At 50.0% G+C, this 17,034-nt stretch overlaps 1 protein-coding gene across 4 annotated transcripts in view; it reads right to left on the bottom strand.

The window, feature by feature from the left end:
• Nucleotides 1-2,096: 2,096 nt before the first annotated feature.
• Nucleotides 2,097-17,034, bottom strand: part of LOC123086099 (1-phosphatidylinositol-3-phosphate 5-kinase FAB1B) — a 41,343-nt gene continuing 26,405 nt past the window's right edge. For 3 of the 4 annotated variants that reach the window (XM_044507804.1, XM_044507803.1, XM_044507805.1), the window contains exons 10-12: nt 9,423-10,907; nt 8,535-8,795; nt 2,097-2,722 (exon numbers count right to left, since the gene is read on the bottom strand). In XM_044507804.1, the coding sequence (XP_044363739.1) occupies nt 2,378-2,722; nt 8,535-8,795; nt 9,423-10,907 (2,091 nt within the window). In that variant the 3' untranslated portion in view covers nt 2,097-2,377. Of the gene's footprint in view, nt 2,723-8,534; nt 8,796-9,079; nt 9,216-9,422; nt 10,908-17,034 lie in introns of those variants that run through there. The other variant, XR_006440437.1, reaches the window with a different exon arrangement.

The raw sequence follows: 17,034 nt of genomic DNA, 5'->3' as shown, positions 1-17,034 counted from the left end.
GGCGGCGGTGAGAGGCCCCCGTAGGGCGGCGCCGAAGCGGGCGGGCCATAACCACAGAGGGGCGGCAGCACAAGGAGGGTGCCGTAGCCGGTGCCGGTCGACTGGTAAGGCGCGCCGATAAACCCCCGGTGGCCCGCGGGGAGAGCCTACGGGTAGTGCGGGGCCCAGCCGGCGCCCTGGGCCGGCGGCGGCACAAGGAGCGTGTCGTAGCCGGTGCCGGTCGACGGGTAACACCAGCCCGGACAGGCCATCGTCGGGGCGGGCGGAGCAGGGCCGCCGGCCATTGGCGGGGACGTCTGCATGTGGGTGACGCCGGATGCGCCGTAGGCGGCGACTGCGCCGTATGGCGCTGGGGCCGCACCAGAGGGCGCTGGTGGCGGGACGGCAGAGGCGGCAGCGGACAGGCCGGCGAACGCCATCGGCGGTGCCGCGGAGAAGTCGCGCGGCGGCGGGGGTAGCGACGGCGCGAAGGAGTCGCGCGGCAGCGGCGGCGCGGAGGAGGCGCGCGGCGGCGGGGGTAGCGGCGATGGCGGCGCGAAGGAGTCGCGCGGCGGTGGGTTAGCGGCAGCGGCGGCGCGGGAGGAGTCGCGCGGCGGCGACGGCGAGCGAGTGGCGGCGGCACAGAAGTCGCGGCGGCGGCGGCGGCGCTGGGTCACGGCGGCGGCAACGCGGGAGGAGTCGCACGGCGGCGGCGGCAGTGGAAGGCGAGGATTAAAACCTAAAAACTGATACCATATAGAGAGATGATTTACAATACAATAATCTTGTGTTGATGAGGTGCTCGTGCACGTATATATATTATAAGAAAAGGCCTCTACCTTAACTATACAAGAGACCATAACTTTAATACATGTGCAATACAAGACACATACTCAACAGGTAGAAAGCCCGCAGACTGGCGGTCCGGCTGGCGGAGTGGGACAGCACGGGGAGCCCCCACTGTGAGGAGAACACGATGGCGGGGCACTCGGCCGCGCACACGGTCCGCCGCACCGGCTCCACCAGCAGCGAGGCCGCCCGCCGTGCCGGCGCCAGGAACACCAGCAGCATCACCCCACGCCTATGCTGTGCCATCCGGAACAGCCCCGGCATGCACTGCGTTCTTCCCCGACAACCTCCTCCACAGCCGCAGCGGCCGCCTCGCCCTCGTCCACCTGACGGCCGACGCCGCCACCTCCTGGCAGCCGTTGCCGTCGTCGCTGCAGAGCTCGCCACCCATCCTGGTACAAGGAAGAAGAAGCGATTAAAATACCACTTGCACCCATCCGTCCATCCATCGAGGCATATAGCCACTTATCAGCCGACTGTATGCGCACCTGCCACTAATCGGCTTACCGCTGGCCGACTGCATGCGCACCTGGCCGAGCAGCCACTAATCAGCTTACCGGTGGCCGACTGAGTCCTACTTGGCTTACCGGCAGCGTAATATTTCTCAAATTTACTAAAAAATAGTGTATTATTTAAAAAAAATGTAGCCAAAGATGATGAAGCCATAAATGATAGAACCCACATGGAACTAGATCATGACCAAGATTGGATATATTACAAAATGGGACCCATCACTCTTGGGGTGTTACAGCTACACAACCCCAGTTGCCGCCGGTACCTCAAAGATTGGTTCCTCTCTCAGGCTTGAAACCTCCCGCAGCTAAGATGATTGTCTCCCCCAAGGCTTTTGGCTCACGAGATGTTGCAAGAGAGCTGGATCTGGGAGCAGGCTGGATGAATCGAAGGGAAAAAAGCAAGATTTAAGATAAGATTGGTGGATCTGAGACGAGGTTGAACAGCAAGAGTCGCCGACAGAGAGCGCTAGTCACTGCAGAAGTTGCCAGGACCGGCACGAATCGGCACGGACGACGGGGCCACTTCTGTTTTGTGTAAATTACTACCTAGACAAGAAAGGGGTACAATAACATGTTTTTAAATGTACTCCCTCTAAAGAAATATAAGGGTGTTTAGATCCTAAAGTAATGACCTAAATGCTCTTATATTTCTTTAAGGGGGGTATTACCTCCATCCCAAATTACTTGTCTTGGATTTGTCTAGATACATCCAAGTAATTCGGGCAGAGAGGGTAGAAAATAACAAGTAAAATATTGTCTACAATGGTAACAAAAATGATTCGATTCTTTCTACAGGGCATGATACCTCAAGGCACTAAACTAATGTTTATACACACTATAAACTTGTTAAGTTTCTATCTATAACTTCAGCTTGATTTTGTACATCTTGATCTTCCAAAGAAGAAAAGAATGAAGGCACCGGAAAAATACGGCCAGTAAAATGGATGAGCAAAATTGCAACGAATCAAAATATATATATATATATACGTCATCAAAAGAAAAGTAGTAGTTATTCCACGACAGTTCCCTGCATCTCAACAGTCCAGCATGGATGATGATCCCGTGGAGACGAACTGATCGCTATCCTGGGCGCTGTCAGACACTTGCTTGCTAGGGATAATTGCTGCAGGCGACCATTGATCTGGGACAACAAGAAAGTAGGCTGACATAGCTTTCCTGAAACGCTTTTTGTACTGCTTTGGTGAAATTACAGTTGGTGATACATTCTTTGGTCCACCTAATATTCCTGAAGCTTTCACCCATGTCTCTAGATGTTTGTCCCACGTATATTGCCTCATAAAATCAATGATTCCCATAACAAGCTCGTGCTTCTTCTCATCAACACCGACAAGTAAAGAGTAATCCATTACGTCAATAGACTGCAACAAAGTTACCAATGTTTGTGTCAGAAATTGCACTTGCTTATTGTGCAACTAAAAGCATGACATATTAACTCATTCAGAATTCTACCAGACTAGATACTTCCTAGACAAGGCACTACCTGTAAGCAAACATTATATCAGATCAACTTTTTTATTTGTTATAATATTCATCTTTTGACTATATGTTAATAACTTTTCCGCATTTCAAAAGGCATTACTTGTTGAAAAACAAATATTTCTAGCGGGATTGAGTTACCAATATTGAGAATGACTAAATGAGTAATAATACATTTGTCGTCTTAAACGTACCAATATCTACAACACGCATTTCTATTACTGGATCTTTCATGAAATGTAGTTTCATACTCCGTCGGTCCCATAATATAAGACGCTGACTAGCTTGCAAAAACGTCTTACATTGTGGAACGGAGGGAGTAATTTATACTCAGTTTCATTTGAAGAAACATATTTTCATTCAGATTGATGATCAAAGTCTGACCATGCAAACCATCAGATGCAATAGGAAAATGATGATGTACACCTGCTCCTCATATACCACAGAGATGAACTGATTATATAACTCTTTATTATTTTTCATATACTTATCTAACTAGTCAATGCGCACATGCAATGCACGTTAATTTGGAAATATATTAAGTGCATGCGGATATTAGGTAGGTATTATTTGCGTGTTATTATATGATTAGCATTATATTTGGCATGAAATTAACTGCATGCTAAACGTGTTGAGCGCTCGACATTGAAGCAGTCTAGGTCGTTGGATTGACATGATTTGATGGCCGAGATTAATTGGATCTGCCTCTTTGGGTCTTTTTATATTGGTATAGATAATTGCTAGAAACCCCAAAATGGATTTTATGAAAAAATTCATTTAAGTCAATATGTTTCATTTTATTTGCACATATACTGTTTTTGTATGTAAAAATGGTATCTTGCATAATCTAAGGCTTCCGATGAATTTTTTTCATAAACCTTATATTGTGGTATCTTGGAATAATTCAATGTATATTGAGAATGATAAAGAGGCACACTTTTATTGTGTGTGATTTCCCACGGTGGTAGAAAAGTGATCGTAGCTAACTGCTGATATAACAAATAAGGATGGACTATGTCAAAAAGTGCAAGCAAAGGCCGGGTTCCATAGAGCCCTTTATTTTTTTTCAGAGAAAATACTTTTTCTATATTCCCTAATAAATTCTGAAAAAAAGTATACATGTACACATATAGTTGTAGTATACACGTATAAAATTTCATAAACATACACAGTCATATGTGATCTACACAAAAAAGACAAATACAACAACAACAACAACAAAGCCTTTAGTCCCAAGCAAGTTGGGGTAGGCTAGAGGTGAAACCCATAAGATCTCGCAACCAACTCATGGCTCTGGCACATGGATAGCAAGCTTCCACGCACCCCTGTCCATAGCTAGCTCTTTGTCGATACTCCAATCCTTCAGGTCTCTCTTAACGGACTCCTCCCATGTCAAAATCGGTCGACCCCGCCCTCTCTTGACATTCTCCGCACGCTTTAGCCGTCCGCTATGCACTGGAGCTTCTGGAGGCCTGCGCTGAATATGCCCAAACCATCTCAAACGATGTTGGACAAGCTTCTCCTCAATTGGTGCTACCCCAACTCTATCTCGTATATCATCATTCCGGACTCAATCCTTCCTCGTGTGGCCACACATCCATCTCAACATACACATCTCCGCCACACCTAACTGTTGAACAGGTCAAGATAGGTTTTTTCTTTGTTGTATTTGGGTCAAATATTTGTCTTTTTTGTGTAAAAAAACGAGTACATGATGTGCTGTTTCAGTACTACTAAGTGTGAGAAGGAGGTTCGCCTTGATGGGCAGGTGGTGCCTCAGAAGAACACCTTTCGATATTTGGGGTCAATGCTGCAGGAGGGTGGGGGTATTGATGAAGATGTGAACCATCAAATCAAAGCCGGATGGATGAAGTGGCGCCAAGCTTCTGGCATTCTCTATGACGAGAGTGCCACAAAAGCTAAAAGGCAAGTTCTACAGGATGGCGGTTCGACCTGCAATGTTGTATGGCGCCGAAAGTTGGCCAGCTAAAAGGCGACATGTTCAACAGTTAGGTGTGGCGGAGATGTGTATGTTGAGATGGATGTGTGGCCACACGAGGAAGGGTCGAGTCTAGAATGATGATATACGAGATAGAGTTGGGGCAGCACCAATTGAAGAGAAGCTTGTCCAACATCGTCTGAGATGGTTTGGGCATATGCAGCGCAGGCCTCCAGAAGCTCCAGTGCATAGCGGATGGCTAAAGCATTCGGAGATGTCAAGAGAGGTCGGGGTAGACTGTCAGTGTACAAAAGTAGGGGCTCTCCTTTTGACCCCTTTACTTGTGCACGGGCGGTCAGAGCCACGCGTCGCGGCCACACTTAGCAGGGCAGAGGAGGGAAGCCGGAGAGAAGCCGAAGCACCAAGGCAAACAAGACAACGCCAAGGCCGAGAGCACAAAGAGCAGAGGGACGAAACAGGTTCCCCCGGCAAGACTCTTGCCGGGGCAGCCTCAGCGGCCCCGACAAGACCCTTGCCGGGGCAGCTCGCCCAACGCCAGCGGAGCGCACCACTTTTGAGCCCACCGTTGGGCCAGGGCTCGGGAGGCACCTCCAGGGTGGCATGCAGATCTTTGTGAAGACAGAGAAACACTCAGGATCAGTTGAGGACCAGAAGACGGCGACCCTCGGCGGGATCCCAGCCGAGGAAGTTCACAAGGCCCCCGGCAAGACCCTTGCCGGGGATGACAGCAAGGCCCCCGGCAAGACCCTTGCCGGGGATGACGGCGACGCCACGGCAAGACCCTTGTCGGGCCCCTGGCAAGGCATTTGCCGAGGGCATCAGCAAGGCCATTGCCAGACCCGTACCAGCCAAGACTACCACCGTCGTTCGTATGCAGCTGCCGGCCCAACCAGCTGGGCAGACACCTGCGTGACAACATGCAGCTTCCAGGCCAAATCAGCAGGCACCTGCGTGGCGGCGTGCGGACCTTCATGAAGGCCCTACCACCGCGCCACCTCAGCTGCCTGCCTGTCTACATGGCACTGCATGCATCGCTAGCTGGGCGCGTGTTGAAGCGAGGAGGAGCGGCGATGGACGGGACGGGCCTCGTTCCCGTCCCGGATAAAGCTAAGGGACACCTAAGCAATGCATTAAATGTGTCTTGTCCTGTAATACGGGCGATTGGCTCGCAGTACTGTAGGCATTTCCATCTCCTGTGTGCCACTGTGGCAGCCTCTTTCGACTATAAAAGAAGGCCTATGGCGTACTGGAGGGGGATTCGGCTCTTTTGAACTACACAGCCACCGTAGCTAGTTCGAAAGCCGCGCGATAGGCTCGCAGTACTGTAGGCCTTTCCACCTCCTGTGTGCCACTGTGGCAGCCCCTTTCGACTATAAAAGGAGGCCTATGGCGTACTGGAGGGGGATTCGGCTCTTTTGAACTACACATCCACCGTAGCTAGTTCGAAAGCCCAAGAACACTGAATACATCCACCAAAGCAGGACTAGGGTTTTACGCATCCTCGCGGCCCGAACCTGCGTAAACGATCCTCGTGCTGACTGCTAATCCCGCTCTTCTCACGACCCGCGTCCCGGCAACCGTAGTAGGGATTCTTGTGATCCCATAGGTGTCGTTTTTCACCAACATCTTTGGCGCGCTAGGTAGGGGGCACAGGTGTGAGAACCTGGTCTAGCAGCCGGCTTAACAGTTCCTCATGGCCATGGCTTCTGGAGAAGAAGACAGCCAAGGGAACGACGCCGCCTGCAAGCGCGAAGGACGCCGGTGCGGCGACAGGAAAGCTTAGTCATACGAAACCTTAAGCAATTTCCTTTTTATATACGAGGTTATTGTCCTCGGAGGTCCTGCCCTATGTATGAAAGCCTGCACGCAAAGGGGCCCTTCCGCAATTGGCAACGCTCTTATTCTGTTTCGAGTCCGCTCAACAGCTCAAGCGGCCGAGAGTGGCAGGGTAGCGCAGCGGATGAGAAGCTACTACGGTAGAATCCGCCCCACCTGCCCGCACATCGTTCTGGGCCTAGCCCAACAACGCGTCACGCTTATATATGGCCCAGGCCCGGGGCTCCTGTCGGTGTACAAAAGTAGGGGCTCTCCTTTTGACCCCTTTACTTGTGCGCAGGCGATCAGAGCCACGCGCCGCGGCCACACTTAGCAGGGCAGAGGAGGGAAGCTGGAGAAAGGCCGAAGCACCAAGGCAAACAAGACAACGCCAAGGCCGAGAGCACAAAGAGCAGAGGGACGAAACAGGTTCCCCCGGCAAGACTCTTGCCGGGGCAGCCTCATCGACCCTGACAAGATCCTTGCCGGGGCAGCTCGCCCAACGCCAGCGGAGCGCACCACCCTTGAGCCCACGGTTTCCAACACCATCAACCACATTGGGCCAGGGCTCGGGAGACACCTCCAGGGTGGCATGCAGATCTTTGTGAAGACAGAGAAACACTCAGGATTAGATGAGGACCAGAAGACGACGACCCTCGGCGGGATCCCAGCCGAGGAAGTCCACAAGGCCCCCGGCAAGACCCTTGCCGGGGATGACAGCAAGGCCCCCAGCAAGACCCTTGCCGGAGATGACGGCGACGCCGGCAAGACCCTTGCCGGGCCCCCGGCAAGGCCTTTGCCGAGGGCATCAGCAGGGCCACTGCCAGACCCGTACCAGCCAAGACTACCACCGCCGTTCGCATGCAGCTGCCAGCCCAACCAGCTGGGCAGGCACCTGCGTGGCAACATGCAGCTTCCAGGCCAAATCAGCAGGCACCCGCGTGGCGGCGTGCGGACCTTAATGAAGGCCCTACCACCGTGCCACCTCAGCTGCCAGCCTGTCTACATGGCACTGCATGCATCGCTAGCCTGGGCGCGTGTCGAAGCGAGGAGGAGCGGCAACGGACAAGACAGGCCTCGTTCCCGTCCCCGATAAAGCTAAGGGACACCTAAGCGATGCATTAAATGTGTCTTGTCCTGTAATACCGGCGATAAGCTCGCAGTACTGTAGGCCTTTCCATCTCCTGTGTGCCACTGTGGCAGCCTCTTTCGACTATAAAAGAAGGCCTATGGTGTATTGGAGGGGGATTCAGCTCTTTTGAACTAGCCACCGTAGCTAGTTCGAAAGCCCAAGAACACTAAATACATCCACCAAAGCAGGACTAGGGTTTTACGCATCCTCGCGGCCCGAACCTGGGTAAACGATCCTCGTGCTGACTGCTAATCCTGCTCTTCTGACGACCCGCGCCCCGGCAACCGTAGTAGGGATTCTTGTGATCCCATAGGTGTCGTTTCCCACCGACATAGACTAAATTTGACATGGGAGGAGTCTGTTAAGAGAGACCTCAAGGATTAGAGTATCACCAAAGAACTAGCTATGGACAGAGGTGCGTGGAAGCTTGCTATCCATGTGCCAGAGCCATGAGTTGGTCGCAAGAACTTATGGGTTTCACCTCTAGCCTACCCCAACTTGTTTGGGACTAAGGCTTTGTTGTTGTTGTTGTTGTATTTGCCTTTTTTGTGTAGCATGCAAATAATCAAATTAGTTGATGAAATTTTATACATACTTGAAGAATATACATATTTATCTATAGAAATTTTGACATTTTTTGAAACTTCTAAATATATTTTAATTTTTATTTTTTTGAAACGAGTTCCATGGAGCTCGGTCTTTGCAACGCCGCTCTCTGGATTATATACTATATTATACAGAGGAACACAATATATGGCAATCAAGTATGCAAATAAGTTGTACTTACAGCAAGGAATGCAGTATCATTCCAAACAGCTCTCTCCAGAAGCCGCTTTGCCTTATTCCCGACAAAAATAGGGGAAGTAGGCATCGCTTCAAGCAAGTTCTCATCAAGAAGTACTTTATCACTACCATTTGAATCAGGGTTATATCTTGATCTTGTTGAGCCCTTCAAATCATATAATCTTGTCACACGACGTTCAAATAAAAGATTTTCCATGGCCAGAACATCCATCCTCACCTCCTTTCCACCTTTCAGGCTCTTAACCTATTCATTCCCAAAGGATAATATTGAGTAAGAGATCTAAAAATAAACACTTCTGAAGATTACACATACAAATCAAAATTTCCCACTCCAAAAACCCAAAATGAGGTTGTGACTTTGCAAAGAGAAATATAGCTTTGGCCGCTACTTTCTGAACAGAATGTTAGTAAAGCATTATATCTGAAATTACATGTAATGCAAAATGTAGAGGTTCATTTTCTACATGGCTAACCATCCGAATTCAGGTGACTACGTAAATAACATCAGTATAGAAAGAGGGCTAGTACCTTCCAATACATTCACTCACTAATAGTTCTCCGGAAAAGACTACTAATAACAATAGAATATTCAGTTCCATCCGGAAAAATAACAATCAGATATAGGCTTTTCCAATATAAGCGATCCTCAACAAAATGAAGTCACCTAAACAGTAATGGAAACTACCTGATAAATACCAAGAATACACCTAAACAGTAATGGAAACTACCTGATAAATACAAAATGAAGTCACCTAAACAGTAATATGACCATCAGAAAATTATATCCGAAAGGCAGAGCAAATAAATTTTATTGTTCAGTCAGTGGAAAAGGCGCAAAGGAATTCATGCAGAAAACAGTAATGGAAACTACCTGATAAATACCAAGAATTTTTGCAATGCAAGTAGGACTGCCAGTGCAAATTGACTCGGACAGATATTTAAAATAATCTGGAGCAAATTTCATGAAAGACTCCAATTCCGTTTTGGTAACCTGTTTAATTATGAACCTGTCATCCAGTGATTTTGCAAAGAAAACATTACTCTTGCCTCCTTGAGCACCCCATTTCTTGCAACGACTTAGTGACCTGACAAAGTCACGCTCCGATGGACAGCATATTCTCCTCAATGCATCGAATTGTTTCGCATAGTAACAAATTACTGTGTACTTCACTTGTTCTAGAGGACCTTCATCCCCAAAATTAACCTTTATGTGAGTTACTTTACCATATACAAGTGGATCCGAAGTGGATGGGTTCTTGCTTCCTGGAATGGAGACAATATTGTCGTCTGTTGACACAACAGTTCTTAGAAGTTCAGAAGTAGTATCATCCACTGATTCAGTTAAGGATACACTTCTTGAATCGCAAAGTGGGGGTGAAGTATCTGGTGCCTCTCTTTCCAGCTCATCTGACAGCTGAAGATGGTATTCATGAGAGGCAAGTGCATACGAGATTATGCTAGTAGGTTCATCATCGTATACTCCAATAACAGTGTCATTGATCCCTATAGGAAAGAGAAATTTGGGCCCAATCTGTCGCTCCACTGCCCTTAAGAAAGAAATATAAACAGGTGTGTATTCAATTAGCGCATCAAACCTTTTTGAACGACTCCACTTCTTGTTAAGAGAACGGTACAATTGTAGAAAAGGCATTCCTATCCAATTGGAATGGTCCTCTGCACTATCCCCTAGCTTATTCAGCAATACAGAGGCATACGAAGGTGTAGTATCGCTGATATGTTCTTCTGAGTCCTCTGACGATGCCGTAGAATCTGGCAATGTTACCTTGCTAGTGACAGGATCATTCTCACCAGTCCATTTTGCGTCCAGTGCATTTGACACATCCAATAAACTGGGAAACTGCCCTTCTGAAAGGGTTCGTCGAGCAACAAGATCAGGCTCAAAAGGAACTGAATCCCCATTCACACTGACACTGCTGTACAAAGGTGTTTGGATATTTCTTTGGAGGAAATCCGACTCACTTGTCGGTATCCGCTGGTCAAGATTACAATAACTATTACTTGGATCAACTCCGCTGCAACTCTGTCCACAAATGCTTACCTGGAGGTTTTCAGCATATTTAACATCTTTATTAGCAGCCACACTGCCACTATTTTCTCTTTGAGGCTGTTCTGTGACATTTGGATCAGCAGCACCATCCACGGAATGGATTGTCTCCTTATCGCCTTGCCTGGTGTTAGATAGTTCATGGCGATTCCTATCTGATCTTGCAGCAAATAACAGCCTTTGATCCCACAAGTATGAATGGAAAAGTAACTGTCTCCTCAGCCTATTAATCTCGAGAATGTCTGGTTGACATTTCAGCACTTCCTTTTTCAAAACTTTATTCAGACATCCCTAATTAGTAGAATTAGAAATCAATCAACTGACCTCTTAAAAGTACATACATCCAGGACTAGAGGAAAGGAATGGAATCTTTTATGGTGCTCAAATCATTTCAATGACCACTTACACAAATGTTCTGGAAATTTCTAGTTGATTTCATGTTCAAACAAAGAAGGCTGACATGGTAACACCTTTGTCTTTGTGTTTGTTAACACTAGATCTGTCCCCTACTTAATATGTGTTGAAGTATATGAGGATTGCCCAACCTTCTCCATCAGTTCGGTCCTTTGGTTCAACTGGTTGGTGCACAAAAGTTATTAATATGATATCAAAGCCAAGAGGTCTTGGGTTCAAGTCTCGGCTTTCACAATTCAAATAAAAATCGTTTGCTCTCTTTCTGTTCACATGCAGGCCTTATCGAGACACACGTGAGTATGAGTGTTTTAAGTATATGTGGATTTACCTAAGCTTCTCCGTCAGTTCTTACTTTTGGTATATGAAACTTAATATGGATAAGACTTAAACATGGACAGAAAGAGGGTGAGTAATGTTTTTAAATCAAATTACAGAAGCACTCACACTCACGTGAGTAAATCCACATTGAAAGTTTCATATACTTGGCTCTGAAAGATTCATATTAATATCTGGGCACCTTAATATTCAAATTACAAAAAGATTCATATTTGCATCTGATTCATATTTGTAGACCCAAGATTTCTTGGCTCTGATACCATATTAAGTTCCTTGCACCAACCAGTAGAAGCAAAAGTCCAAACTGATGGAGATGGTTGTGCAATCCAAACATACTTCAACAATATGCACAAACTTACTAGTCATAAATATACCATTAGCCAAAAGATTCATATTTGCATCTATGCACATGAAAGTTGAAAACAAATGAGTTGGGTCTTATTCTCTACAAGGCAAAATGAGTTGGGGCTTTAATGGTCACAGTTATATTTTGATGAGTTGTGCATCGACAGATGCTAGATTTTCTCAGTTCTAACCTCGTCCTTGTAATCAACGGATCTAACAATCAAACTCGTCCTGATGTTTAGCATCAACCACGCGTGGTTAGCGTACGGTTATCCCACTAAAATTTTCTAAATGCTGGATCCCACGCCAACCACTCAATCCCTCCTCTGCCCGCTAGATCTCCCACGCGCCCGGGCGCCCCTGCTCCTCATCCAGCGCGGCGCCCGTCCGCACCCTCTCCTCAGCAGTGCGCCTCCGCACCCAACAGCCCTTGCTCCTTCGCCAGCGCACCTCCACGCTGGGCCGCCGCTGCTCCTCTGCCAGAGCCATGCCGCGCTCGGCCGCCGCCTCGTGCGCCTCCACGCCCGGCCGCCGCAAGTGCACGTCCGCTCCACACCTACCCACTCACGCCGCCGACGGCCCTCACCTCCCACGAGACGCCCGGGGAGCTCTTTCTACGATAAATCCCTCACCAACTGGTGCGCCGACAACACGCATATCCTTTCCAGTAAATCATGTTCCGGTATTTATCACAAATGGGAAAAGGTCTCCTCCCTTCCGTCGTCGGCCTCATCTGAAGGTTCAAGATCCGCACAAGTCATCTGAAGGTATTCTTCTCCGGCCTTGTCGTTCTGCAAGAGACGAGTGAATGTTCCAGCAGATTTTGTTTTCTGTTCCACCTCCATTTAGTTTCGACTGTGGTTACCTGATAAACCGTGGAGGACAAGTGCCCGCCCTAGGAAACCAGAGAAATTAATTGTCAGAACTTGTTTGGTTCTGATGCTTCCAGTTGGCATTTGCACATCATCTTTTCATACTTGCTGAAGCGCTACCTTTCTTAAAAGTTGTACGCATACAAAAGCCGCAACCCTGAGTGAGCACAATTATCCTATGGCATGTAATTCAGAGTTTCACTTTTTAGTACTTGAGAAGTGTCATTTTTCTTGAAATTTGTACAAATACATGCTGCTGGTCTGAGTCAGCACAACTTCCTACGGTACAAAATTCAGAGTTTTCCTACACATTCAGATTACTGAGAATGCCATAATTGCAAATACTTTAGAGGCATGATGTGTAATTGCAACAATTATCAATAATAAGGTCTTGTGTATTTTGTAATTTTCAGGTCCTTTGATCGATCTATTCTGCGTCAAAGGTCCCGTTCATCTGTGGCAAATTCCGCTGCAGCCTCAATTGTACGTGTGCTTCAATCTATTTTCATGTTGTTTTCTTGGGCCTTGGTGTTTTGTTTCTTGGGTGTTTGACGAACGCTGCACAAATTAAGCTACTGTTAACAATTTCAGAGGTGTAGGTTGGCCTGCACCTCGTGTGGGCGGAGGTGAAGCACGCTTTAGTCTGTCCCTCAGAAGTTGGGCCCGCCAATGTTTTTAAAGCAGTAAAGCGAAGCGAGGCGCTGGTTGGGGGCGGGGCTCACCGCTTAAGCGTAAAGCGAGGCGGCGCTTTAGACTGATCTAAACCTAATGGGCGGTAGATTAGAGAACCATTTAGTGAGACATATATACCATATGTTGCTGGTTGTAAAGCCCACATAACATCCATCCATTCCACCCTCTTTGCACTTGCTCTTCTCCCCAAAGAGAATGCAGAGGGCAGGAGCCATACCTTATGCTGCTGGTCTGGTGGAAGAGGGTTGCACCAGAGGAGGGGGGAGGAGTTGGAGCTAGAGAGGAGGGGGAGGAGCTATTGCCGAAGAGGAGGAAGTTGCTGCAGATCTGAGGAGGAAGCTGCCACCAGAGGTGTTATGTTGTGATCCAAATTCAAGTATAAAGAGAAAGGCTAACTTATAACGAGCGAGCGGAGCGAGGCCCGTCGCTAGTAGGCTTGAGCCGAAGCGGCCTAGGTCACCTGTGTGATATATATGTATCCTTTGTAAGCCGCCGCACGGGATTAGTTGTTTGTAAATCCCTGGCGTTTGTAACCTCCCCTGATATAGTGAAGATTTGTTGGCTGGCGCCCATGGTGTTTTCTCCTTCATGTTGGAGGGGTTTTCCACATTAAATCTTGTGTCTCCTGCTTGTTTTTCGTTCTTCGTCGTGTTGCCTGTCGTATCTCTAACAAGTGGTATCAGAGCCTTGTTTCTGTCTAGGGTTTCGACGACATGGCATCGAAGAAGTCCGATCTTCTGCTGCTGGACTACGACACGAGGTTTTCCTTGTGGCAAGTGAAGATGCGGGTTGTGCTAGCGCATCCCGATCTGGATGAGGCGCTAGATGGCTTCGGTGGAAAAGAACTGAGAAGCACAGAGATCGTAAGGCTCTATCTTTGATTCATCTTCATCTATCTAACAATATTTTGCAAGAAGTGCTGGAGGAGAAATCTGCAGCAGCTCTCTGGCTGAAACTGGAGTCGGTCTGCATGTCCAAGGATCTAACCAGTAAGATGCACATGAAGATAAGTCGTTCACACACAAGTTGCAAGAAGGTGGTTCGGTGCTAAACCACTTATCGATCTTCAAGGAGAAGCTTTGCAGGTACGAGGCAGGCCTGAGTAGAAAAAATACTACAACAACAGAGATAAAAGCAAGAACGGCAGAGGTCGCTCGAAGTCCAGAGAATCTGGGAAGGAAAAATTCTGCAGGTATTGCAAGAAAGAGGGCCACCTCATTGATGACTATTGGAAGTTGGAAAATAAGGAGAAGTGGAACGGTACGTGGAAACCTAAAAACAAATCCGATGGTGATGGTAAGGTCAATGTTATATCGGGTAATAAGTCATGATGCTTTAGTTGTTTTTGCTGGATGTTTTCCATGTCATGATGAATGGATACTTGATTCTGCCTGTTCGTTTCATATATGTTGTAACAAAGATTGGTTCAGTGAAAACATTTATTTGAACTAGCAAACCCCTCTCCCCTAGCGCGCCGCGCCGGTCGCCACTCTGGCGCCGGCGGCCACCCCACTCGCCGCCCTCCACTCCGCCCGCCGCCTGCTCTTCAGTCCGGGGTGGCCGCTGGCTTGCCCGTGCAGTTGCCGGCCTCGCCCAGGCGCTCGCTTTCGGTCCTGCCGCCCCCGCCGCCGGGACCTCCGCCGCCTGGCGCGGTGCGTTTGTGGAGTCAGGTGGTGCAGGAGCCGCCGCGGCGCAGCCGCTGTCAGTGGGGGGCGCGGCAGGCCCAGTCTTCTCGGCGCCATTCGCTTCGCCGGAGGGCCTGGTCCCTCGGGCGGGTCCTTGCGGCGATGAGCTGGTGGGGGCGTGCTTCTTGGAGGCGGCTAAGGACACAAGGTTGCTCGAGGCGGAACTGGCACGGGCTGTGCTGGTCACCGTCATTGGTACTAGGCCGGTGGTGGATGTCGACTCGGCGGCGCACGCGCTGCACGCGGCGTTTGGCGTCTGGCTGGCGGAGATGTCTGTCTGTCGCTTCTTCCCTAAGGACTTTCTGGTGCTCTACCACGACGGGGCTCTCCGTGAGCGCATGGTGCGCGCCGGGCGTGCGAGCGCGTCTTGGTTTGAGCTTTCCCTGCGGCCATGGCTTCGGCAAGCCCAAGCAACGGCGGCGTCCCTACCATTCCTGGTCCCAATCTCGCTGCGGGGTGTGCCTACCCATGCTTGGAGCCAGCGGACGGCGAGCACGATCCTACGGTGCCTGGGGTATGTCGTCGGGTGGACGAGGACACGGCGAGCAGGGCGGACTTCAGGGTTTGGCTACCCATGGACATACCAAGCCGGATTCCAAGGCGGCGCATTCTCTTCATCGACAAGCCCAGGCGAACACTCTGGTCGGAGGCAGAGGGACGGCGAACTGCTGCTTCGCGGTGCTCTACGGCTCTCTGGTATCCTATCGACATCACCGTGCTGGCGGACGGCGAGCTGGACGACGGTGGGGCGGCGCCACCCCCGTCGCCTCCCCCATCCCCGTCTTCGGGGGACGATGACCATGGCCCTAGACCTGCTGGTAGGAGGAGTCGGGGAGGCCACGGTCACGGCGCGGATGACACTGGTGGAGGCTCGGCGAGCACAGCGGAATCTTCGACCGCGGTGGCGCTGCCGGCGGGCACGCGCGCGCATGTTCAAACTAGGCGTGCGCCGGGGAGTCGCGTGGTCAGCAACAGCTGCGTGGCCAACGTCAACGGATCCCCTGCGGGCCCTGTGGATCAGCTGCGCGGCGGTGATTGGCTGGGTGGTGCCAGCGGTTCCAGTATGCGGGCCCATGATGCTGCTGAGGTGACTGTTGGTTCCCCTCCATCGGTGCAACTGGTCTGATGGCGACAATTGGAAGATTTAGGACCGGTTGCTTTGCGGCTGGATGGGCCCAGTGCTTTGGAGTTGGTGCCATGCAGGGATCAGTGGCGGGGTGATTCAGTCCAAATTGGCTCCCATGCATATCCATCTGTTGGACCTGCCCGAGGTGGATTCGGCCGGCACTGGGATTGGCGCAGATTCGGAACTGTTGTCGCTGTCCTGCGGTGAGACCGTGGGGAACGCGCAAGTGGAGGCCTGGGATACTTTCCAAGTCGGTCTATCTGGTGGGGACTGCAGCCCACCACCAACTCCAAGGGCTGGCACGCCTCTGCAGGGTGCGGTTCTGGCCCCACTTGTGGAGGAGGCTGACCGGGCGCCAGATCCCAGGCCATGCACGCCTCTGCATGGGGTGCTGGTGGCCCCACAAGGCATCGATGGGGCGGACCGGGCGAGAGATCCAAGGCCATGCACGTCCACACCCATGCAGGCTAGGGACGCGGGCGAGTTTCACATGGAAGTGGGAGTTTTTTGTGCCGATTTGCGCAGGCCGCTTTCCCCGGTCCTGCCGAGACCCGCTGCTCGTGCTATTGCTAACCCGAGCAGGCAGGCAAGAAAGAAACCAAGGCTGGAATACACGCCAAGGCGTAGCGCAAGGATCGCCAAGCATGCTGCATCCAAGCAACAGCAAGTGCTTATTAGAAAGCTATGTTTAGCACATGAGGGTGAGGCAATTTCGGATGATGCGCTACGGATGTACGTGAACTTGTTCTCCCGCCCCCTCTCGGATGCGCACATCACAGCGGTGCTGGCCCTGTTCGGTTGGGAGTCGCCTCCGGTGCCACTGGTGGACGGACCGTGTGTGGTCTAGCTGCTTGGGCAGCTTGGTGGTTGTGTAGACCGTCTCAATGAGTATGCAACCGTTGAAAGTGCTAGTGTGGAACGTCCGTGGTCTCAATGCTCGAGCGAGG

Source organism: Triticum aestivum, chromosome 4A (assembly GCF_018294505.1).
Source record: "Triticum aestivum cultivar Chinese Spring chromosome 4A, IWGSC CS RefSeq v2.1, whole genome shotgun sequence".
Lineage (NCBI taxonomy): Eukaryota > Viridiplantae > Streptophyta > Magnoliopsida > Poales > Poaceae > Triticum > Triticum aestivum.
The sequence above is the reverse complement of the archived record's forward strand: the minus strand, read 5'-3'. Positions and strand labels throughout refer to the sequence as shown.